The sequence below is a fragment of the Staurois parvus genome, unplaced genomic scaffold, assembly GCF_062004578.1.
Source record: "Staurois parvus isolate SC_StPar_1 unplaced genomic scaffold, SC_StPar_1.0 ptg000018l, whole genome shotgun sequence".
In the NCBI taxonomy this organism is placed as follows: domain Eukaryota; kingdom Metazoa; phylum Chordata; class Amphibia; order Anura; family Ranidae; genus Staurois; species Staurois parvus.
The window spans coordinates 15,692,599-15,717,435 of record NW_028317814.1 but is presented as its reverse complement, the minus strand read 5'-3'; the positions used below and the strand labels follow the sequence as shown (position 1 = coordinate 15,717,435).

The 24,837-nt window shown below is 40.9% G+C and overlaps 1 protein-coding gene across 1 annotated transcript; it reads right to left on the bottom strand.

Annotated features, from left to right (window-relative positions):
• Positions 1-9,310: 9,310 nt before the first annotated feature.
• LOC149473129 (small ribosomal subunit protein mS34-like) lies at positions 9,311-24,535 on the bottom strand. The gene is made up of 4 exons (XM_089684119.1): positions 24,506-24,535; positions 16,774-16,866; positions 13,035-13,077; positions 9,311-9,603 (listed from the first exon to the last, which is right to left on the bottom strand). Exons 1-4 carry the CDS (start codon positions 24,533-24,535, stop codon positions 9,311-9,313), a joined length of 459 nt encoding a protein of 152 aa, XP_089540245.1.
• Between the last annotated feature and the right edge of the window lie 302 nt (positions 24,536-24,837).

Here is a 24,837-nt window from a genome sequence, read left to right as displayed (position 1 = left end):
TTATGTATAGTTGGCTGCCAACAGCCTGTAGAAATCAATACCAGAATGATATACGCAGCAGCTGTATTCATATTTACACATCCCAGCAGTAATTCCATACAGGGACAAATACCTACAGGGATGCAGAGCATATGTCCCTATACACATCAATCACAAAACTCCAGTACCACGGGGGATGGGCATTAATAAATGGGAACTGCTGCTGGGTGTTGCACCTTGGCATTGATTTCTACTAGCTGAATGCAAGACCTGTTATTTGCTAGCACAGGAACATGCCCAGTTTTTATACAGTACAGCTCTCAGTTCCCATGTGCATGAGCCATTAGAGCACATCTTTGTATTAACGATAACCCCCACTGACTACGGGAATTATAGGTCCCTTCTAGCAACAATAGTTACCCCAGCAGCAAGAATATATACCCCAATAACAACAGTAGATGTATGAGCAACAATAGATAGCAACAATAGTTACCCCAGCAGCAAGAATATATACCCCAACAACAACAGTAGATGTATGAGCAACAATAGATAGCAACAATAGTTACCCCAGCAGCAAGAATATATACCCCAACAACAACAGTAGATGTATGAGCAACAATAGATAGCAACAATAGTTACCCCAGCAGCAAGAATATATACCCCAACAACAACAGTAGATGTATGAGCAACAATAGATAGCAGTAATAGTTACCCCAGCAGCAAGAATATATACCCCAACAACAACAGTATATGTATGAGCAACAATAGATAGCAGTAATAGTTACCCCAGCAGCAAGAATACATACCCCAACAACAACAGTAGATGTATGAGCAACAATAGATAGCAAGAATAGTTACCCCAGCAGCAAGAATATATACCCCAACAACAACAGTAGGTGTATGAGCAACAATAGATAGCAAGAATAGTTACCCCAGCAGCAACAATCATTAGCCAAGAATCAAGAAAAGATAGCCCAGCAGCAACAATAGATACCCCAGCAGCAATAATGTGCCTCTTAGCAGCAACAATAGATCCCCATACCGTTCCTCAGCAGCAACAATAGATCCACATTCTCTATGTAACATGAACAATTAGTTATGGGGAAACTGTGCACTCAGCCAGGAGGAGCGAGGACACTAGGAGTGGGCACAGCAGCAAACCTACAGGCAGCAGAACTCTCTCAGTCCCTGCAGCCTGTTCCTGGCTCTCCTGTCAAGGCATATCCCCTACCCTATACAGGGAGAGGGCAGCTTCACATAGATCTCTGCTGGAGACGGTCAGAACTGCTGCAGCCGCCGGCCAGCACTATAGAGGCAGCGTTGGCAAATGCATCCGCCTGCTTACTCTGTGGCCGGCACAGCTGCAGAGAGCTGAGAAAGTCCCACTCGTTCCCCGCGTACATCAGTGGGGGTGTCAGACCCTAGTTCAGCCAGAAGGAAAGCCCTGTGTATATATATATATCTATCTCACACATGGACATGTTTTCTGTTCAGCATTAGGGACTCAAGCCTCCACATCACAAGGCCCCAATGATGAAGAGAACTGAATGACATGTCACTTGGGACACTGCAATAACATTCCAGCAAAATGTAAACAACCCCGTCCACCAAAATGTGATCTAGTGAATGAATTCTACAAATTCTACATAATTAGGGGATTAAAAATGCATTGTATGACAAGTGTATTATAAGGAAAAATCTATTGTTGCTATTAGCAACCAGTCAGAATTCATTTCATAGCCTGGTGCAGCACTGACAGCTAGAGGCTGACTGGTTGCTAGGGGCAACAAGAGATTTCTGTCACAGCACACTTCTCCTACATCATCCCCAGATAGGGCTTTCAGTGATTGCTGCATAGGGATGATGGCAGGCTGTGCATAACACACAGCCCTGATACCCAAAGGGATGCTGGGACTTGTAGTCTGCACAGACTCCAGCCTCAGGCTCATCACTACATCCTATATCATGGCATATGGGAGGGGCCTGGAAACCACAGGGCAGGCCTACCACACCAAACCCCACCCACAGGGAGAATAACTAGTCCTCTAGAGGAGGGGTAGGCCTTGTAGGTGGGGCTAGCACTGTAATTGGGATTACTGGTGGGCCATTCAGATTCCTAGGGACACTGCTAGGGACAGGCCCATCAAAACAGAGAAACGGTAACCATAGCAACGGTTTAAAAAATTTATTTAATAACACTCACTTATTGTCTCTGGGCGTTCAGACGTCATCTCCGGTCTTCTCTGAAACGAAATCACTGTAAAATCGCTGTGGATGTGACTAGAAATTACCATTCAGTCTCCCTGCTTCCCTCCTCTCCAATCTCTCAAAGCAGAGTGAGCTGTTAGTGTCAGAAGTGACAGTTGGAGGTCACCTGACCCTGACCGACCAATCACTGGAGACTTTCTTCATTTTCTTGCACTCCGGCTAAACTGCACGATTTGTGGCTCACAATGACTTTATATTCCTAATAAATTATATATTTTCCGAAAGCAGAGACTCTGGAGAACACATTGATGCTAGTTTCAAATTTTTATCTTACAGCATACTAGCACAGCGGTTTAATAAACCCCCTATTGTTAGTAAAAAAATGTATATAAGTTAGTTTTGATGTATACAAACACTAAAAAATTCTCATTGTTTGATGAAATATAAAAGATAAGGTTGAGCCAAGTACAAACCCAACATGTCAAGTCATAAAATTGAAATGGCAACAAACTTTGATACCCCAAATTATCCATAGGTGATGCTTTAAAGGGCTCTTTGCAGGTCATCAGTTTTGTCTTTTTAGATCTGTCCTAATAAAGAAATGGTTTTATCGGATGGCAGTCATTCCTCCATCCTCAGATCTAAGCTGGACTAGCACTTGATAGTCCTGGCAGACAAGGGTGGACCAGCCTGGAGCAGTAGTTTTGGTGTTCTTCAGTTCACAGTTAACCATGAATGATGGCCCTAGAATTGATCTCTCATTCATATCTAATATGTGTGATACACTCACTGTTTTTCTTTGGCACACTCTACATACGTGTTTACATTTGTATGTGCATGCGCTTATGTAGACGGTGGGGGGCTTTAACCCCTTGGTGACCAAAGGTAAAACAAATGTTAATGCCTGAACACCATTTTGCAACTTTGGCAAGTGTTAGTACAACTGTACATATCGGTGCGACTACTTATTGTATCCAGGTCCATTATACCATGGTGTATTTCAGGACAAATGGGGCTTTCTTACAGGGGTAAATGGTAATGGATAGCTCCTGATTTTTATTTTTATTATCAAAGGGAAACTGATTCAAATTATTTAAAAAGAAAAGCAAAAACTTATTTTTAAAAATTTAGCTTTTGTATTTTTTGCTATTACCATGCTTTACCACCAAGAAACAACCCAAAATAATATCTCCTACTCCTGATGATCGCAGCGATACCACATATGTGTACATTATTTGTTTGTACCCGTAGTACAGCCCATAGACAACAGTGTGTATTTTGCTTTTTTTATCCTACCTAAACAGTACTAATTAATAATTTTAAAAATGTTTTTATTTTTTAAATCCTACTTAAAATATACTGTCCTTGACCTTTTACCTTTACCTTAACCCTAATGCTGACCCTGGCATTGATTTAGATCGTACCATGGTATAGCTAATTTTTTCTTTGTTTTCATTTTTTCTAATATATTTTCTTTACACACATTTGTTTATTTACTTCTTCCTCTCGTGCAAGAAGAGAAAGATACAATGTATCCTCCTCCCACCTAGAGTAGGAAACACATGATCCACAATAATATAAAAATCCTGGGCACATGCTACATACGTGTTTACTTTTAAATATGCGTGGGGGTGGCGGCTTAAAACAATTTTTTTAATTCATTTTTTTCACAGGAACAGGTCTCTCCACAACGCCATTTCATTTCACTTCTTGCTCTAGTGGAAATGCTAACATTCTGCATTTTGTCGCACTTTCTGTCCCAGTGGCAGTGGTCTGCAGGATGCATAGAGAGGGTGAAGGGTGAATCTCCCCAGATGGGGACACCAATAGAAAAAAAAAAAAAGACAAAAATCTAACCCTTCCCCCAGACTATTTCAGTTTCTTTTACAAAGAGCTTTATTGAATAGTAAGCAAAAAATAAACAGACATTCGGAGCATAAATTCAAGGACCAACAATTATGGATCATAATAAATGACGAGGAACTTGTTCAAGGCATGCATCAATAAAGGCATAAGCTGAAGAGTTAACATAGAAGCCTTGTAGGAATAGGTGGAGGAAGGGGTTATAAGGGAATGATTAACAAACCTTTGTGGGTCAATGATAATGTAAACTCCAGAGAGAGTTTTAGCTACATCAACATTATAGAAAACAGGAGAGGCCCAAGAAGAGGCTTCTCCAAAAAATTGTTCATGCTCATAACCTAGAGAGTGTATTGCGGATGTAGCGCAGAAAACAACAAGCACAATCTGTGAAATATATTTAAGGACAAATTGAACAGCAGGAAAGGAAAAGACATACAGTAGAGAGACACGGACATCACAAACAACAACGACAACAAAAAAAAAAAAAAGGAAAGGGGGGGAAGTTGGCGCTCCAAGGGGATCACGGCAAAATCCAACCTCATATCGACAGGAGGGATTGGTCGAATCTCGAGGGTTGAGCTACATCCAACCAGGAGCGCCATATCTGCAAAAATTTTGTATGGGTATCTAACAATATGGCCGTCAATTTTTCATTAACCATGATGAAATTCATCCGGTTTTTGACAGCCTCAAAACTAAGGACAGGAGTCTTCCAAGCCCTTGCAATTGTCAATTTAGTTGCCATAAATAAGTGTGATGCCAGCTGCCGTTCAGAACGGAGAAGACCCTCCAATGGTTTAATTAGAAGCGCTTCATACGGATTACGCTTGATGTCTGTGTGAAGGATAGTGCGGAGAAGGGCGTACACCCTAATCCAGACTATTTCAGTTTCATTCAGTAACAATAGTTGCTAAAACCAATGAAATGCAAAAAAAAATAAAAATCCTTGCCCAGAGTAGTACAATATTACTATGGTAACATTGTATTGCTTTGGTCACCGTGTGTTGAAAATGGTAATAAAATAAAAAAGTAATAAAAAACTGAAAAAAATAATTAAATTATTATTTATTTTTACATACTGTCACCAGGTCAGTGTCCCTAATCACCGCCACACCACTTATATGATAATACTGGACTGGACTGGTGACAATATGTAAAAAAAAAAAATATATATATATATACAGTCAGGTCCATAAATATTGGGACATCGACACAATTCTAACATTTTTGGCTCTATACACCACCACAATGGATTTGAAATGAAACAAACAAGATGTGCTTTAACTGCAGACTGTCAGCTTTAATTTGAGGGTATTTACATCCAAATCAGGTGAACGGTGTAGGAATTACAACAGTTTGCATATGTGCCTCACACTTATTAAGGGACCAAAAGTAATGGGACAATTGGCTTCTCAGCTGTTCCATGGCCAGGTGTGTTATTCCCTCATTATCCCAATTACAATGGGCAGATAAAAGGTCCAGAGTTAATTTCAAGTGTGCTATTTGTGTTTGGAATCTGTTGCTGTCAACTCTCAAGATGAGATCCAAAGAGCTGTCACTATCAGTGAAGCAAGCTATCATTAGGCTGAAAAAACAAAACAAACCCATCAGAGAGATAGCAAAAACATTAGGCATGGCCAAAACAACTGTTTGGAACATTCTTAAAAAGAACGAACGCACCGGAGAGCTCAGCAACACCAAAAGACCCGAAAGACCACGGAAAACAACTGTGGTGGATGACTGAAGAATTCTTTCCCTGGTGAAGAAAAACACCCTTCACAACAGTTGGCCAGATCAAGAACACTCTCCAGGAGGTAGGTGTATGTGTGTCAAAGTCAACAATCAAGAGGAGACTTCACCAGAGTGAATACAGAGGGTTCACCACAAGATGGAAACCATTGGTGAGCCTCAAAAACAGGAAGGCCAGATTAGAGTTTGCCAAACGACATCTAAAAAAGCCTTCACAGTTCTGGAACAACATCCTATGGACAGATGAGACCAATATCAACTTGTACCAGAGTGATGGGAAGAGAAGAGTATGGAGAAGGAAAGGAACTGCTCATGATCCTAAGCATACCACCTCATCAGTGAAGCATGGTGGTGGTAGTGTCATGGCGTGGGCATGTATGGCTGCCAATGGAACTGGTTCTCTTGAATTTATTGATGATGTGACTGCTGACAAAAGCAGCTGGATGAATTCTGAAGTGTTTCGGGCAATATTATCTGCTCATATTCAGCCAAATGCTTCACAACTCATTGGACGCTGCTTCACAGTGCAGATGGACAATGACCCAAAGCATACTGCAAAAGCAACCAAAGAGTTTTTTAAGGGAAAGAAGTGGAATGTTATGCAATGGCTAAGTCAATCACCTGACCTGAATCCGATTGAGCATGCATTTCACTTGCTGAAGACAAAACTGAAGGGAAAATGCCCCAAGAACAAGCAGGAACTGAAGACAGTTGCAGGAGAGGCCTGGCAGAGCATCACCAGGGATGAAACCCAGTATCTGGTGATGTCTATGCGTTCCAGACTTCAGGCTGTAATTGACTGCAAAGGATTTGCAACCAAGTATTAAAAAGTGAAAGTTTGATTTATGATTAATATTCTGTCCCATTACTTTTGGTCCCTTAATAAGTGGGAGGCACATATGCAAACTGTTGCAATTCCTACACCGTTCACCTGATTTGGAGGTAAATACCCTCAAATTAAAGCGGACAGTCTGCAGTTAAAGCACATCTTGTTCATTTCATTTCAAATCCATTGTGGTGGTGTATAGAGCCAAAAATGTTAGAATTGTGTCGATGTCCCAATATTTATGGACCTGACTGTATATATTTATTTACAACTTAAAAAAACTTGCCGTGCCTCTTACTAAATAACTTTGGCTGTCTATTTTCCAAAAATGGGTCATTTGGGGGGTATTGGTACTGTCCTGGCATTTTTGGGCCTCAAGAAATGAGATTGGTCATCAGTACATCAGAATTGATTGATTGGTAGATATATGTATATGCCATGGTTTGTGGACTCTATAACTTTCCTACAGACTAATAATATACAATAATTTGGGTTATTTTCACTAAAGAAATGTAGCAGAATACATTTTGACCTGAATTTGTGAAAAAAGGTTATTTATTTAAAACATTTTATAACAGAAACAAAGAAAAATGTTTATTTAGCAAAAAAAAAAACTCAGTGGTGAATAAATACCACCATAAAAAGCACCTTACAGCATCTGTCTCCATCCTGGGGATAATGGGATCCTGCCGACATTGGGGATCCCTGTGGACCTGCTCCGCTGCCTGGAGCGGGGAATCGGGTTCTGTTTGACCCCCATCCGTAGAGCTGGAGGTTCACGGCCTACGTGGCCTCCGAGAGGGGCCACACTATATGCCACGGCTCATATATCCCCTCCCCTCGATGTGCTAGTGTCCTTCGATACCATGGGCAGAGTTGCTTCCCTCTGATGTGGGTTCAGTTTCCACCTAGTTTATACTTATTCAGTAATATTCAAGAAAATATTTTTCCTAACAAATTCATTCAAGACCATATTGCAAAAATGAATACACCTCAATGAAAGTCTTAGACGCAAAGCTAAGTTTTAGACAATAAAATCCTAATTAACAAGAATTCAACTACAGGTGAGTCTAAATATTCATTAAACAGGTGTACAGCAGTTGATTATAAAAGGGCATTACTTAACAAAGAAAACCCCTCCCATTTCATGCTGTCAGCAATGGCACCACATGGAAGAGAAATGTCACAAGGCCTGAGAAATAAAATAATTTCTTTACACAAGAAATGTGAAGGCTACAAGAAGATCAGCAACGCTTTACTTATCAGTCAGAATTCTGTAGCAAAAGTGATACAAAAATTTAAAAAATATGGAACTGCAACCATCTCACAGAGACTTCCAGGCTGTCCACGGAAGTTGACACCTCAACAAGAGCGTCTTCTGATGAGAGGGGTTAAAGAAAATCTCCATGCAAGTTCATTGCAGTTGTCTAAAATAGAAAGCAAAAACTGGGGCAATTGTTTCCTATGACGCAATATGGCGTATACTGCAGAGGAATGGCATGCATGGGTGTCATCCACGTAGGAAACCTCTCCCACGCACAAAAAATCCTGCCTAGAATTTGCCAGGGACCATACTCAAAAAGAAGACTGCTGGGACTCTGTACTCTGGAGTGATGAGACCAAGATAAATGTTTTTGGAACTGATGGCTTCAAAACTGTACGGTGTTGCAAAGGTGAGGAGTACAAAGAAAAATGCATGGTGCCTACAGTGAAACATAGCGGTGGCAACGTCCTTCTGTGCTGCCGCATGAGTGCTGCTGGTGTCGGGGAGCTGAATTTAATTCATGGTATCATGAATTCACTGATGTACTGCTCTGTATTGAAAGAGAAGTTGTGCACTTTTCCAACATGACAATGATCCAAAACACACATCTAAGGCCACTGTTGCATTTCTGAAGAACAAGGTGAAAGTGATTCAGTGGCCAAGTATGTCTCCTGATCTGAACTCAATCGAACACCTATGGGGAAATCTTAAAAGACAAGTTGAGCATCACTTTCCATCCAGCATCCAGGCTCTAAGAGGTTGTTCTTGAAGAATGGAAAAATTTAGATGTTGCAATGTTGCCAACTTGTTCATTCCAAGCTTAGAAGACTTGGTGCTGTCCTTACAAATCATGGAGGTCATACAAAATACTAGATGTAGTAGTTTTTGTTGTGGGGTGTATTCATTTTTGCATCAACTAATTGGAGTAAAACTGAAGATTTTGCAATCTACGTTATACCTTACTTTCATGTAATGAGCAAAACAAATGTTACATAAAACTCAGTTTTGACAACATTTTGGAAATTGTTCTTCTGTTGAGATATTGAATAAAATCTTACTTTTCAAAAGGGGTGTACTCATTTATGCTGAGCACTGCATATATGGAATGCCTTTAAATTATCAGTAGCACATAATGGTGTGATTTTATATAAAGTTTTATTACAGCCCAGTAAACATCAAATAGGAAAGTCCAACAGTTACTTATGGTGTCATTGAGTAAAAATGACAATTTTCAATTACGGAAGGTGTTGTGTACTCTTTACTCAGTATGGCCTATAACTGAAAACAACCCTCAACAAAGAGCAGAGCCCATAACCCCAATTACCATGGCACTTTGTTGCCATTTTGGTTTGTAGGTCACGCTGCTGACAAACTGTACATGAATCCATGTTTCTAGGAAGTAGCAGAAGTCCAGGGCGTTATCACACCGGTGTCCCTGTTTTGGCTCTCCTCACTTTAAGCTCCTTTTGGAGCTCATGATCAGATTCCCGTAATCTCCCAATGTCCAGCATGGGCTCTGTTAAAGGCTTTCCTTCTTTCTGCAACTGAGCCAGAGCAATAGCCCTCAGTAGTGGTGGGTATGGCACATAGCGGATGGGTTCTGGCTCCGGCAGAGGGATAAATTGCTTGAAGTTCTCTTCTTCATGCCGTGGTATAAGACGCCAGTCATGGTACATGACTTTGCTGATCTCCTGCTCTTCAGGCACGGTTTTACCTGAGTGAAGGAAGAAGATGACCATCAATATAAGATCACCAAGTCACTCTACCTCAGATAGGCTCTGCTTATGATCCTGGATGAGAAATATGCTATATGGCCAAAGCTACAAGGACCCCACTCCAAATAATTGAGTGAATGTGTTTTAGTGAAGGGTACTGTTCATTCTACAATTCTCTAGCATACAAAGACATTTAGATTTGGATGTCAAGCCTACTACACACGGGCCAAATGTCGAGCGGTATTTTGACATCTTCCAATTTTTATTGGATATTTGGCCCAATGTGGTAGCCGGTCTGTCAGAAGCCAGACGTTCGGTGGGCTTCTGTCAAAGAGGCATGATTGAAGAAGGTCTGCTGATCAGCTCCTGATCAGTGCTCTCAGCCAATGGCTGACAGTGTTGACCGAAGTGTTCTGTCCGGGATGGGGGGCGTCCCTGTCAGAACCCAGGGGAGCTCGCTGTACCAATATCATATCATTAGTATACTATGACATACAAAGCCATCCACAACACTGCCCCAATTTACATATCTGATCTTATCTCTACATATCACCCAAACCGTACTCTCCGCTCCTCGCAAGACCTCCTACTCTCTAGCTCCCTTATCTCCTCCTCCCATGCTCGTCTCCAAGACTTCTCCAGGGCATCACCCATTCTCTGGAACTCCCTACCCAAATCTATCAGACTATCACCTACTCTACTTACTTTTAGGCGATCATTAAAAATCTCTCTCTTCAGGGAAGCCTATCCCGCCCTCTGCTAACACTGGAATCCTCTATGCTTCTAACCACTCCATCCCCCCCAGTTTTACCTATTGTACCACCACTCACCCCTCCCTCCTAGATTGTAAACTCCAAGGAGCAGGGCCCTCAATTCCCTCTTGTATTGAACTGTATTGTTACTGTATTGTCTCCCACTATAATGTAAAGCGCTGAGCAAACCATTGGCGCTATAAAAATCCTGTATAATAATAATAATAATTAGTGCAGCGGCTCCTCCTGAGCTGTCCGTTTTTTTTTCTCATTCAGTGTGTACCAGGCTTTAGTGCAAATAAAAAATGTATCATGGACAATACTCGATTGTTCCTAAGACATTCAGACAATTACAATCTGGTGACAATTGTTCAATACGAATACCCTTAATTAACCTGAGATGTCCAACAAAATCATATGGGTTTGATGGTCAATAAATGTCCGCAAATCATTAACCATATAGTGTACTTCACTCTCTTTATTACACAGCTTAGTTCATCAATTACTTTTCTACACTGTTTACCAAACTATTCACTGCAAACTCTACAAAGAATTAAAAGGAAACAATGGGGGTTATTTACTTAAACTGGAGGGTGCAAAATCTGGTGCAGCTCTGCATAGAAACCAATCAGCTTCCAGGTTTTATTGTCAAAGCTTAATTGAACAAGCGGAAGTTAGAAGCTGATTGGCTACCATGCACAGCTGCACCAGATCCTGAATGCTCCAGTTTTAGTAAATCTACCCCTATGTATATGTTTAAGAATTTATACTGGAATTTGGAAAATTAATATAATGAGTTAGTTTGGCCAATTATTTTTTTTTTTCTAATTTCATAACCCCTCATTTGCTGTGGCTTCAGTTTGTGTTGCTTGCCTATGAGTAAAAGGTCGAATGTTGCAATCAAATTTTATGGCATACTCCCTTTCAGATGCTATCATTTAAAGGCTGCACTGGGTTCTAAGCAGTCCTGCCAGAAAGACTTGCTTTTTTTTTTCTTCAATAAAGTCATCTGCAGACAACTGGATCTATGAAAACAGAATTATATAACAAAATGCATCCCCAAGATTCCTCTACATTGATATGTTCCCTCAAGACTAGCTGGATGGGATCATCAGAGAGCATGTACGCACGGTTTTAAGCAAACTCCCACACCCCTTCCTTTATAGAAAACAGTATTTTAGATGTCATCCAGACATTTTTACCACCAACCTTAATTATTAAACTAATTGTAAAGGATTGCTTTTTATTTTTATTTTTAACCACTTCCTGTCCAGCTGTTGTATATAAATGGCCGGACGGTGGCAGTACAGGGTCAGGTAAACATTTATAAACGGCCTCCCCGCCCCCTGCTTGTGCGTGCTCCCTGGGAGCACTGTGATCTAGTGCCCGCTGTGTCCTCCGGACACAGTGGAACACCGATCGTCGTACGGGACCTCTGTGCAAGGTACCGATCATGTAATCACTGATTGGCCAATCAGTGATCACATGCAGAGTATTAAGCAAGATGTTACTTCTGACATCATTGCTTACTACGTGTGAAATCTGTGAATGATCACAGAGGTCACATGGTACAAAGCTATTCACAACAGCCTTGTACCATGTGACAAGCTGTGACCAATCACAGCTCACACAGTAGTTCTCAATGGCTACAAGAATGCAGCCAGAGAGAAGGAGCAATGATTGCTTTTATAGCCTTTATGGGTGTAAAAGCAATCAGTGTAAAAAAAAAAAAAATCTTCATCACCCCCCACAAGTAGTAGTGTCACCATGGTGACACTGTACTGCTAGGGCGACAGTATGTTAAAAAAAAAATAATAATAATAAAAAAAAAAATAAAAATGTACAAACAAATGTTTAAAAATTATAATTTTGGTTATAAACTAATTTGGGTTATTTTTTTTTTTTTACTAAAAAGATAAACGGAATAAATTTTGGCCAAGATTTACGATGAAATATTATTTGCAAACTTTTGTAAGAAAAACACTTTTTTTCAAAATTTTGGGACTTTTTCATTTACATAGCAAAAAAAAATCCCAGTGGTGAATAAATACCACCAAAATAAAGCTTTATCTGTTTAAAAAAAATGCTAAAAAATTCATATGGGTACAGTGATGCATGACCGCGCAATTGTCATTCAAAGTGTGATAGCACTGAAAGCTGAAAATTGGCCTGGACAGGAAGGGGGTAAAAGTGTCCGGACTTGAAGTGGTTAAATAACAAACATGTTATACTTAACTGCTGTGTGCAATGGTTTTGCACAGAGCAGCCCCAATTCTCCTCTCCGTGAGTTCCCCTGCTGGCACTCCTGGCTCTTTGCCCCCACCGAGTGCCCTCATAGCAAGCATGCTTGCTTCCGAGCTGGCTCTGTGTGTCCATAGACACACAGAGCGCGGCTCCTCCCTGGCTCTGATTGACAGCAGTGGGAACCAATGAGGAGGGAGAGAGCCAAGAGAACGGCTGCTCCTGTGCACACTGCTGGATTGAGATTGGGCTCAGGTGAGTACAAGGGGAAGCTACATGCAGAAGGTTTTTTTTACCTTAATACACATTAACTTTCCCTTAATAATTTCTTTGAACTAAAATATTAACATGGATTTCTATTAAACTTTTTACAGTATGTTTTTGGTCTGTTGCTTTTTTTTTTATTTTGTAATGACATTTAATGTACCAGGACCTACCGCGATATGTTAAATAACCCCAGGCTTGCCCATGGTCCATGTTCTGGAAGACACAAACACAAGTTATAATATGTAAATTAAGATTAAAGAATGAGCACACTGTTAACAAAACCTAGCTAGTTTCATATATTATTTAGGAAAATCAAGCAAGTTGGCAAACATAACCTTTCAAATTTATCCATCCTCCTTCGGTCACCTTAGGTCTTCGGAGTTCTTCAGTGGTATTCTAGAATCCTGCAGCTATCTTCACTGGAGTACATCAAAGAAAACACCCCTTAAACCTCTTTATGTGTGCGTGCTCTTAGCTGACAGTCTTTCAATAACAACTCTAAATTATAATCTGTCCTATCATAAGTATACACTGGAGGTTTAACTAAAGTTCTGCAAGATGTAGCTGGTACATCTATCATGAAATCAACAGCTCTCAGTTTGTGCTATCTAAACATACACTATATTGCCAAAAGTATTGGGACACCTGCCTTTACACACACATGAACTTTAATAGCATCTCAGTCTTAGTCCGTAGGGTTCAATATTGAGTTGGCCCCGCCCTTTGCAGCTATAACAGCTTCAACTCTTCTGGGAAGGCCGTCCACAAGGTTTAGGAGGGTGTCTATGGGAAGGTTTGATCATTCTTCCAGAAGCAAATTTGTCAGGTCAGGCACGAATGTTGGATGAGAAGGCCTGGCTCACAGTCTCCGCTCTAGTTCATCCCAAAGGTGTTCTATGGGGTTGAGGTCAGGACTCTGTGCAGGCCAGTCAAGTTCCTCCACCCCAAACTCAATCATCCATGTCTTTATGGACCTTCTTTTGTGCACTGGTGCACAATCATGTTGGAACAAGAAGGGAACATACCCAAACTGTTCCCACAAAGTTGGGAGCATGAAATTGTCCAAAATATCTTGGTATGCTGATGCCTTAAGAGTTCCCTTCACTGGAACTAAGGAGCCAAGCCCAACCCCTGAAAAACAACCCCACACCGTAATCCCCCCTCCACCAAACTTTACACTTGGCACAATGCAGTCAGGCAAGTACCGTTTTACTGGCAACCGCCAAACCCAGACACGTCCACTGGATTACCAGACAGAGAAACATCTCCACTGCTCTAGAGTCCAGTGGTGGCATGCTTTACACTACTGCATTCAATGCTTTGGATTGTACTTGGTGATGTAATGCCCGGATGCAGCTGCTTGGCCATGGAAACCCATTCCATGAAGCTCTCTACACACTGTTGTTGTGCTAATCTAAAGGCCACACAAAGTATGGAGGCCTTTAGCTACTTACTCTGCAGACAGTTGGCGACATCTGTACACTGTGCGATTCAGCATTCGCTGACCCCACTCTGTCATTTTACGTGGCCTACCACTTTGTGGCTGAGTTGCTGTTCTTCCCAGTTTGTTATAATACCACTAACAGTTGACCATGGAATATTTAGTAGTAAGGAAATGTCACGGATGGACTTACTGCACAGGTGGCAACCTATCACAGGACCACACTTCAATACACTGAGCTCCTGAGAGTGACCCATTCTTTCACAAATGTTTGTAGAAGGAGTCTGCATGCCTAGGTGATGATTTTATACACCTGTGGCCATGAAAATGATTGGAACCCCTGAATCCAATGATTTAGAGGGGTGTCCCAATACTTTTGGCAATATAGTGTATATACTGGAGCAGGGTGGATAAAAATCAATGATTTTTTAAAAAAAAATCTGATTTGTTTTTATTTAAATCTGATTTTTTTTATTTAAAATCGGATTTTTTTGAATAAAATGCTTTTTGAGAAAAATATATTACCATCCAAAGGTTATTCCATCATGAAATAAAGATTAGTTTTTTAATTATGTAGAATAAGGCTGTATATGTTTAATTTTTTTTGGTAAATAAATTCCATTACTACATTCACAATGTCATGCTCTTCCAGAGGTTTTTGTAAGATTATTGGGCAGTTTCTCTGCCTACAAGATATTATCACAGATGCTTGGTTTACTTTTGCAGTTCTCAAAACTGAATTTTACTCAGCGGAGATCACATGCCTCTTCTTCACAGCAAAAATGTTATAACATGAACAGAGTTAAGAAAAAGATCTTAATCCTAACTTCTACAAACCTATGAATACAGAATCAACCCCTTCACTGCTAAGTTTCAAGAAGTTCAGTGAATAGAATAGAAACAATATTTTTCTGATTGTTTGGAGTGGAATAGATCTGCACAAGAAGAAAGTGAAACTAAGTGTGAGGAGGAAGGGGCTGACAATCTAAGTTTCTTAAAATATATATATTTTGTTTAGCCAAATTAGTTACCAAACATGGATGTTTGTTTAAGGAAATCACATATGCTGGAATGTTATTGTTTCAGTTGAATAAATCTATTTAAATTGTTATTATTAAGGTAATGATTATTTTTCTCCTTCCTAAGTACAACAGAAAAGTTGTCCAAATATGAATGATTAACCTATTAAACTGGGGATAAAAAAACTAATATGAAAAGTTGTTATTCTAAAAATCTTCATCTACTTGCATATTAAAGATATACCAGCAAGAATCAGTCTTTATGTAGAAAACTAGGATTTAAATCAAGCCTTACTGACTAGTGATTTAAATTGTGATTTAACTCAGTTTGATTTAAATCAAATCCACCCTGTACTGGAGTATTTGTTACATCTGAACCTATGTCACCATACAATAAATAATTTACTATAAGAATAGTGATATGTAGAACTGTAGGGAAAATTATGGCAATAGATCTAGGAAGGTTCTATGTATTATTAAAAGAGCAACCTCAATGACCCTTTACCATCCCTGTGTTCTATTTTTGTTCCCCTCCTATCTTGTTAGCAGGGTTACCTTCAAAATACATACTTACACATCCAGCTGATATAGTGTTGTCCTGGGTCAAACCACCGATCCACTGCAGCATTCCAGGTCTTGCTCCACCATCTCATTTACTTACAACATCAGGGGGGAACTATCTATTTTGGGTTCTTGTAGCTGGCCTCATGATGGCATGCATGTTTCACTTCATCAGGGGGCTGGCTGCAAGAACCAGAGCCTCAGCAAGCCCCCTGATGACGTGGCATTGTAAAGTACCCCAAGGCCTCCCTCCCTTGATGCACCAGGAGGGAAAAAAAAATGAAATTTTTGAGGTTCCCATGGCATCACCACAGCCCCATATTACACATGACCCCACCTTGGCTTCTAGCCCACAAAAATGAACACAACATGCAGAAGACGTAAGAGGCAGGCAAGCAAGTGAGCTGTCTTGTCTACCATGTCCATGTGTGCAGTATCCTTAAGGGCTGATTCACACTAGAATGCTGCGCGGGTTTCGTGCACTGCATTCTGAATGCGCTGCCCTTGCGACCTGCAGTGGGTGTCAGTGCAATATTACTGACACAGTAAACGCAGTGCATTGGCCCATACCACATTGCATGGTACAAAAGTACAATGCAATCCAGTTGTAGTGCGTTTACAAAAGTAGTGCATGCACTAATTTAGGTGCAGTGCAGTACAATTTCAGCCCATTTAAAATGAATAGGCTGAAATCGTACTGCACATAACTGCATATGAATCGTACAGGAACGTGCAGCGCATACCGGTGTGATTCCTAGTGTGAATCAGTCCTTAGAGTCTGATGAGCTTAAATACCATGGTGTGTATTCTGGCTAAGATTGTCAGCGCCACTTTCTACCCTCTCAATTTTGCAGGACGGCGGTCATGATCTTCTGAACTCTCCCTCACCTCAGCTCTGTAATCCACTTTGACCTTAGTAATATTCCAGTAGCAAGGCTCATCGAATTGCTCCAGCCAGGACTTCTTGGTCACCTCTATGTTCTTACATGCAGGGTTTACAAACAAATGGGGCACATTGAGAACTGGCTATATATATATATATATATATATATATATATATATAGTCTTTTGGCGCAAGCTACCATTTCAGATTGGTGTTTGGCAGCTTTTTTGGAGGACCAGAAGAGGGTATCTGGCAGGTTAGGCCTTCTGTTCTTACATGTAGAGTTTACAAGCAAATTTGACTCATTGAGAGTTGGCACTATATAAATTGTCTTTTGGTGCTTGCTAACATTACAGATCAACTTTTTGCATCATTGCAAATCACACATATATGTCTACATTGCGTTGTTGATTGATCTCTTATTGCGCAGGTCTTCTCCAAGATGCAGGGTCAGAAGGTATGCTGGAAGCTCTGAGTTCAGCTGGGTATACTTACTCCTTAGAGCCACACTCTGTGCCATGGAGCATTACCTGGAGAAGAGAGATGCCTGCTGACTGGACATGTGTAGTAAGTTGTGATTGGAACAGACAACACGTTTTTGTATTAGAGCCGCTTATATTTAAAGTGGAAGGATCAGTCAACTCCAAACTGATATTTTAGTTCTTTGTAGGTGCTGCTGAGATAAAATGCCTGTTAGTTCTTTATATCTCCTGGGGATTCTCTTATTGAGATCTTTGTTGAGCATCACAGGTTTTCACACCTGATGTGGCCATTATGAGATGTCCCATTCTCTCTATTGGGTTTTCATATTTATTCTAGACTGCGGAAAACATAGCCAGAGCAAAGGTGGCCAGGAACAGTCATGGATTATAGCAGGAAGATCTCCCTGTAAGAGCAATCAAGATCTAAGAAAGAAACCTGGGGCAGTCTCAGTCTGCCAGACGTCACCTGCAATAAAATATCCATCTGAGAGGGTTAGTCCTATTTGAGGAAATCTGTACTATTATTATTATGCAGGATTTATATAGCGCCAGCAGTTTGCACAAAGGATGACAGTACAGTTACAATACAAATTAATACAGGAGGGATCAGAGGGCCCTGCTCAGTAGAGCTTACAATCTAAGAGGGAGGGTCAATTGATACAAAAAGTAATAACTGCGGGGGATGGGCTGATAGAGAAAAATACATGTACCGTTGCTAGGAGGGGGCAGGATAAGCCTCTCTTAAGAGATGAGGTTTTTAGGGATTGTCTAAAAGTGGACAGGGTAGGAGATAGTCGGACACATTGGGGAAGGGAGTTTCAGAGGATGGGAGTACCTTTGGAAAAGTACTGAAGGCAAGAATAAGAGGAGGTAACAAAGGAGCTGGAGAGCAGGAGGTCTTGGGAGGAAGGAAAAGAACTGGAAGACTGGAATTTTGAGACTAGGTTAGTGATGTAGCTGGGGGCTGAGTTGTGGATGGCTTTAGAAGTTGTTGTAAGTACCTTGAATTTAATTAGTTGAGTAAGCGGAAGCCAGTGGAGGTATTGTCAGAGAGGGGTGGAGGACACTGAATGGAAGCCAGTAGAGGGATTGTCAGAGAGGGGTGGAGGACACTGAATGGAAGCTAGTGGAGGGATTGGCAGAGAGGGGTGGAGGACACTGAATGGAAGCCAGTGGAGGGATTGGCAGAGAGAGGTGGAGGACACTGAATGGGGGCCAGTGGAGGGATTGGCAGAGAGCGGTGGAGGACACTGAATGGAAGTCAGTGGAGGGATTGGCAGAGAGGGGTGGAGGACACTGAATGGAAGCCAGTGGAGGGATTGGCAGAGAGGGGTGGAGAACACTGAATGGAAGCCAGTGGAGGGATTGGCAGAGAGGGATGGAGAACACTGAATGGAAGCCAGTGGAGGGATTGGCAGAGAGGGGTGGAGGACACTGAATGGAAGCCAGTGGAGGGATTGGCAGAGAGGGGTGGAGGACACTGAATGGAAGCCAGTGGAGGGATTGGCAGAGAGGGGTGGAGGACACTGAATGGAGGCCAGTAGAGGGATTGGCAGAGAGGGGTGGAGGACACTGAATGGAGGCCAGTGGAGGGATTGGCAGAGAGGGGTGGCAGACACTGAACAATTGGTAAGAGCAAATAGGAGCTGTCAGTACTAAAGTCTCTTTTGGAAATTCTAGTTGCTGGACTATTATGCTAACCCAAAGGCTTTCAGTACTTTGAGTCAATAACTCAGATTAGATGAGCCGTTCAGATTTTACTCTGGGTTCATTAGCTAAATTCTTGCCCTAGGTTGGAAGCTCTGAATTTATTGATGCCAAAAATAGCCAAACAACAAACATTTTCAGGGGAAGGTCAGTAATGAAGGCATCCAGGCTGTGTCAGTACTGGTTTCCTTTATGTTATTATGTTAAAAAGAGAACAATACATTATAATAATTCATATTTTATGAGAAAAGGTCTCCATTGTATTCTTTTTATGGCACCACCTTTGTGCACAAACAGCAAGCCACTGCACACAATGTAATTCTCACACACTGTTTTCTGTAATTCCTTTTACCTATATGCAGAATACATTTTTTAAAGCTGAATGCCAAAAGCTAACCATGTGTATAATGTCATCATGTAATCTGGTAAGTATTCAGTAAACTATAATCAATGTATCATAAAACTAGCATATAGTGTTAAAGTGGAATTTCACACAAAAGAGGGAGTTCTTCTTTTTTGCCGCCAACTCACCCCCCAACATGTTTGGTCATACGTTGTTACGTTACGGTCATACGGGAAGGGGGTCGAGCGGGTATCTAGTTTTGACAGGTATCTGCTCCCACTTCCACTTGGATCGCTTAGGCAATCCGAGTGAAACTTCGCCCAGGCGATCCAAGAGAAACTTCACCCCCACCCCCCTCTTAACCCGCAACATTTTGGGACACATCACAAGTCCCAGAAAGCTGCAAGACCATTCACAAAGTGCAGCTCAACTTGTGCATGCGCAGTAGGTAGCTGGCTGTGAAGCTGTTAGGGCTCACTGCGCACTTCAATTAATAAACATGCTTGCACCAGGCTGCCAAAGACCAGTGAGTAACCAGCCCAGGTGAGGGCGGCACTTGATCCATGGATATCTAAATATCCTTATAATGAAAGTCAGTAGCTACAGTATTTGTAGCTGCTGACTTTTAATTTTTTGGGGGGACTTTGAAAATCCTCTGACTTGATATCAGCCTGCACAGGGGGCACTAAGACTGAGAGAGGTATTCTGAGCTTATCATGGCTAACACTGGGAGCAGCCTCCAAGGGTGGGAATCAGAGGGATGAGATCATCAGTATTGGGCAGGGTGGATAAAAATCAATGCTTTTTAAAAAAAATCTGATTTTTTTATTTAAATCTGATTTTTTTGAATAAAATGCTTTTTGAGGAAAATATATTACCATCCAAAGGTTATTCCATCATGAAATAAAGATTCGTTTTTTAATTATGTAGAATAAGGCTGTATATGTTTAATTTTTTCGGTAAATAAATTCCATGAATCCATTCACAATGTCATGCTCTTCCCGAGGTTTTTGTAAGATTATTGGGCAGTTTCTCTGCCTACAAGATATTATCACAGATGCTTGGTTTACTTTTGCAGTTCTCAAAACTGAATTTGACTCAGCGGAGATCACATGCCTCTTCTTCACAGCAAAAATGTTTTAACATGAACAGAGTTAAGAAAAAGACCTTCATCCTAACTTCTACAAACCTATGAATACAGAATCAACCCCTTCACTGCTAAGTTTCAAGAAGTTCAGTGAATAGAATAGAAACAATATTTTTCTGATTGTTTGGAGTGGAATAGATCTGCACAAGAAAAAAGTGAAACTAAGTGTGAGGAGGAAGGGGCTGACAGTCTAAGTTTCTTAAAATATATATATTTTGTTTAGCCAAATTAGTAAATAAACATGGATGTTTGTTTAAGCAAATAACATATGCTGGAATGTTATTGTTTCAGTTGAATAAATCTATTTAAATTGTTATTATTAAGGTAATGATTATTTTTCTCCTTCCTAAGTACAACAGAAAAGTTGTCCAAATATGAATGATTAACCTATTAAACTGGGGATAAAAAAACTAATATGAAAAGTTGTTATTCTAAAAATCTTCATCTACTTGCATATTAAAGTTATACCAGCAAGAATTAGTCTTTATGTAGAAAACTCTGATTTAAATCAAGCCTTACTGACTAGTGATTTAAATCGTAATTTAAATCAGTTTGATTTAAATCAAATCCACCCTGGTATTGGGGGATTAAGTAAGAAAATTGTTACTCTACCGGGACCAAAGAAGAGAATTTTTACCAAAACAACAGCAAAATTATACAACAAGAACACAAACAGTAACACTAGCACTGTAATAATAATATGTTATGAGGCAAAAAGAAGTATGTGTGTGTGTGTGGGGGGATAAGGAGTGCACATAAGACCTACTACAAATATTTGCTCAGAATGGTGATATAATGCCAGCTATTGAGAGCTGCTATCTTGGGGAGTCCTCTCTTCCTCTTAGATTTGGTTCACACCTGCAGATGCAACCAAATGCAGGTGCATTTCCATGTGTGGCATGAATGGCAGCCTGTTCATTTCCATGGACTGCTCTACACACGAGAAACACAGAAATTAAGTTCCGAACTCTTTTCATTCAGCTAACACAAAAATATTTATGGATTTTCCAATCGCTGTTTTTATATTCCAGGATGGTCTGGATCTATGTAAAGGGAAAGAAGAGCAAATGCTGATTCTGGTGGAGCCTAGAGAATTTCTCAAGAGTGTCTTCTATTACATTCAGGTAAAATTTGGAAAGGTGAAGAACATGCAGATTTATATATATTCTGTATCTGCCACCCCTCTCTGCCAATCCCTCCACTGGCTTCCCATTGCCCAACGGATAAAATTCAAAACATTAACAATAACATATAAAGCCATTTATAACTCTGCCCCAAATTACATCACCAATCTTGTCTCCAAATATCATCCAAACCGTACTCTCCGCTCCTTGCACGACCTTCTACTCTCTAGCTCCCTTGTCTCCTCCTCCCATGCTCATCTCCAGGACTTCTCCAGAGCTTCCCCCATGCTCTGGAACTCTCTACCCCAATTTATCAGAATATCGCCTACTCTGCTCACTTTTAGGTGATCTCTGAAAACCTATCTCTTCAGGAAAGCCTATCCTGCCCTCAGCTAATAATGGAATCTTCTACTCCTCCTACCAGTCCATCCCCCACAGTTACTAACTTTTGAACCACTAGCCCCTCCCTCTTAGATTGTAAGCTCCAAGGAGCAAGGCCCTCCTATCCCTCTTGTATTGTTGCTGTATTGTCTCCCGTTATATTGTAAAACGCTGAGCAAACTGTTGGCGCTATATAAATCCTGTATAATAATATACTAATAATAATATAGGGACCCATGGGGCATATAGCTCAATATCCATGTGCCATATGTACAATAATTGCATTTGCTGAGGTCAATTATAATAGATGTAAAAAAAGGTTTACAGTATGTGTCCTAGATTTTTTATTTTTTTGTGCTTAAAGTGTTACTAAACCCACAACAGTAAAATCAGTCTGTATATGCAGTAAATCATGCTTGTTATACTCACTGTGGAACCTAAGGGGTTAATCCTCTGCACTGTGTAAAAATTATGTTTGATCCAGACTTCTCTGATCCTCCCCTTCTACTGCTGTCCCCAATCCATCTGCTGATAGAACAGAGCCTTGGAGACAAGCTGCACATGCACAGTTTGGTGTGTATTGCTAGAGACCTTTTTTTATTTTCTTGGGAGAGTGCATATATCCAGCACAGGGTCAATAAGCACTGTCCAGACAGAGGTTTAGGGGTCATGCAGCCTCATAAGTCAGTCGGGAGAATGAAAACTCCTCCTACCATCTTTATCCAGTACTCTGCTGGACATTGATAGAAGTCTCAAGACTGCTCTACCCGCTGATAAAATAAAAGGTACTTAGCAGTTTATATTTACTAAAATAATTATATTTCCATGTTCTATGTACTGTGGGAGGCCAGATATAGTTAATGCAGGGTCCAGGGTTTAGTAACACTTTAAAGTGGAGTTCTACTCACTTGTCAAAAAATAACTCATTAGCTACAAAAACTGCTGACTTTTAAAAAACAGCCATTTACCTGTCCCTCGGTCCTGTGGTGTGTCTCCCGCAGCCCGTTTCACCGGCCGTCCTGGATTCCAGGAGGCCAGCAGGCCGTCATGTATTCCAGGAGGCCGGCATCTTCAGTGTGGGCACCCAGCTGTGATAGCTTGCGGCTTCACAGCCGGGTACCCACTGCACATGCGCGAGTAGTGCTGCACTTCCTGAATGGTCCTGTAGTCTTCTGGGACCTGTCACGTGTCCCAAAAGACTACAGAGAGGGAGGGAGGACAACTTCTGTTTTCAATCGCCTAGGCAATCAGACCGGAAATGGGAGCAGGTACCTGTCAAATTTGGGCACCCAAAGGTGCCAGTCCTTAATGGGGAGCGGGGGAGCAGTCCTTAAAGCGGAACTTCACCTTTTGGGAGGAGCTCCGCCTTAAGGCTCAGTTTACATCTGTGCGTTTAACTGCGTTTTTATCAAGTTCCTGTGAGTTATGTGTGGATCAGTTTATTAATTTCAGTGGGCTTCCCTACATGTAGGAATCATGGTAAAGAAGCCCCTGACCCCTGTTAAAAATTATGCCGCATCAAAACGTACCCTGCATTTCAGTATGTGTGAAAACAGACGCATGGGAGTGCCATTAGGAGTTGATAAATACTACTACTACTAATAATAATAATTAATTAATTCAGAAATATTGGCACTGCCACGTGTCTGCCAAAGGACAGCCCTTTTGTTACCATTTAGTAACTTATATAAAGAGAAGTACAGACTCCTGTAGTGTTGGCTCTGAAGAAGAGGTTGTGTCCTCGAAACGCGTTAGCCAGTTGGTCATCCAGGGTTCCATCGTATGGACTCAGATGTTGTTTGGATCATACACCTTGTTCAGTTTGACATGCCTGTGTTATTATGTCCATTGTGAGTATGATACCTATTTTTGTTTCTTTAATACATTATTTTAAACGATAATGCACTAGGTCGGTGCGCCCTTTTTCTGTTTCTCCATTTGTATCCAGTGTATTCGGACCACCCTGGTCTGTTGAGGGCAGCAAGCAGTGCATATTCCAGAAAATTCCAGAACATTCTTATTAGGTCTACTGAGTCCTTTCCTAGCGCAGGAGTAAAGTGTTTGTTGTACAGGATGTTTTGCGTCAGGAAAGCGCACAATTTTGTTCACAACCAACAGTAGTGTGAATCTTACCTTAGAGAGACTTGAAGTAGTAAAATGTTGCTAAATGTCTATGTATATTTCAGTTGTTTTCATTTTGGGAGATTATACGTGGAAGTAGTTTAATTACAAAGGAATATGTAAGAAAAGGCATGTACTGTAGATGGATATAGAAAAGATATGAAGTATACAGATAGAACAAAGGGGAAAACAAGGGAGTGATGCGAACTGAACCCACATTTTCTTCCACTCAGGCTTTAGATCACCTGAGCAGCCATTTTTTTTAATAACAACAAAAAGGTACTTTTTTTACTCAAAAGAATGTCATGGTAAAATGTTCCCATATTGATTCATGTGCTTTCTAATTTGTAATGATAGATCCGCTTTCATTGGTATTAAAAGCATGGCATGATCGGGGTGGAGGTTGTGTTTAATCCTTTCACTGGCACTGACGTAAGGGCAGAACTGCTTGCAGTAGGCCATGGCAGTAATCCTTTTTGCAGTTGCATTCCCTTAAGCCAAGGGTCTCCAAACTTCCTAAACAAAGAGCCATTACTGTGCTTCAGACTTTTGGGGAGCCGGATTGTGGCCCTTGGGAGTAGAAAGGTCCTAACATGAGTGGGAAAACACAATGCCCCATTTTTGGTGTCAGTGGGAGGAATTGTGCTCCATCATTGGTGTCAATTGTTGATGTCATTAAAGGGAGTTGTGTCCCTTCATTGGGATCAGTGATGGGGGGAGGTATGGTTGGTATCAGTGGAAGAAATAGTGCCCTAAGGGCTGGA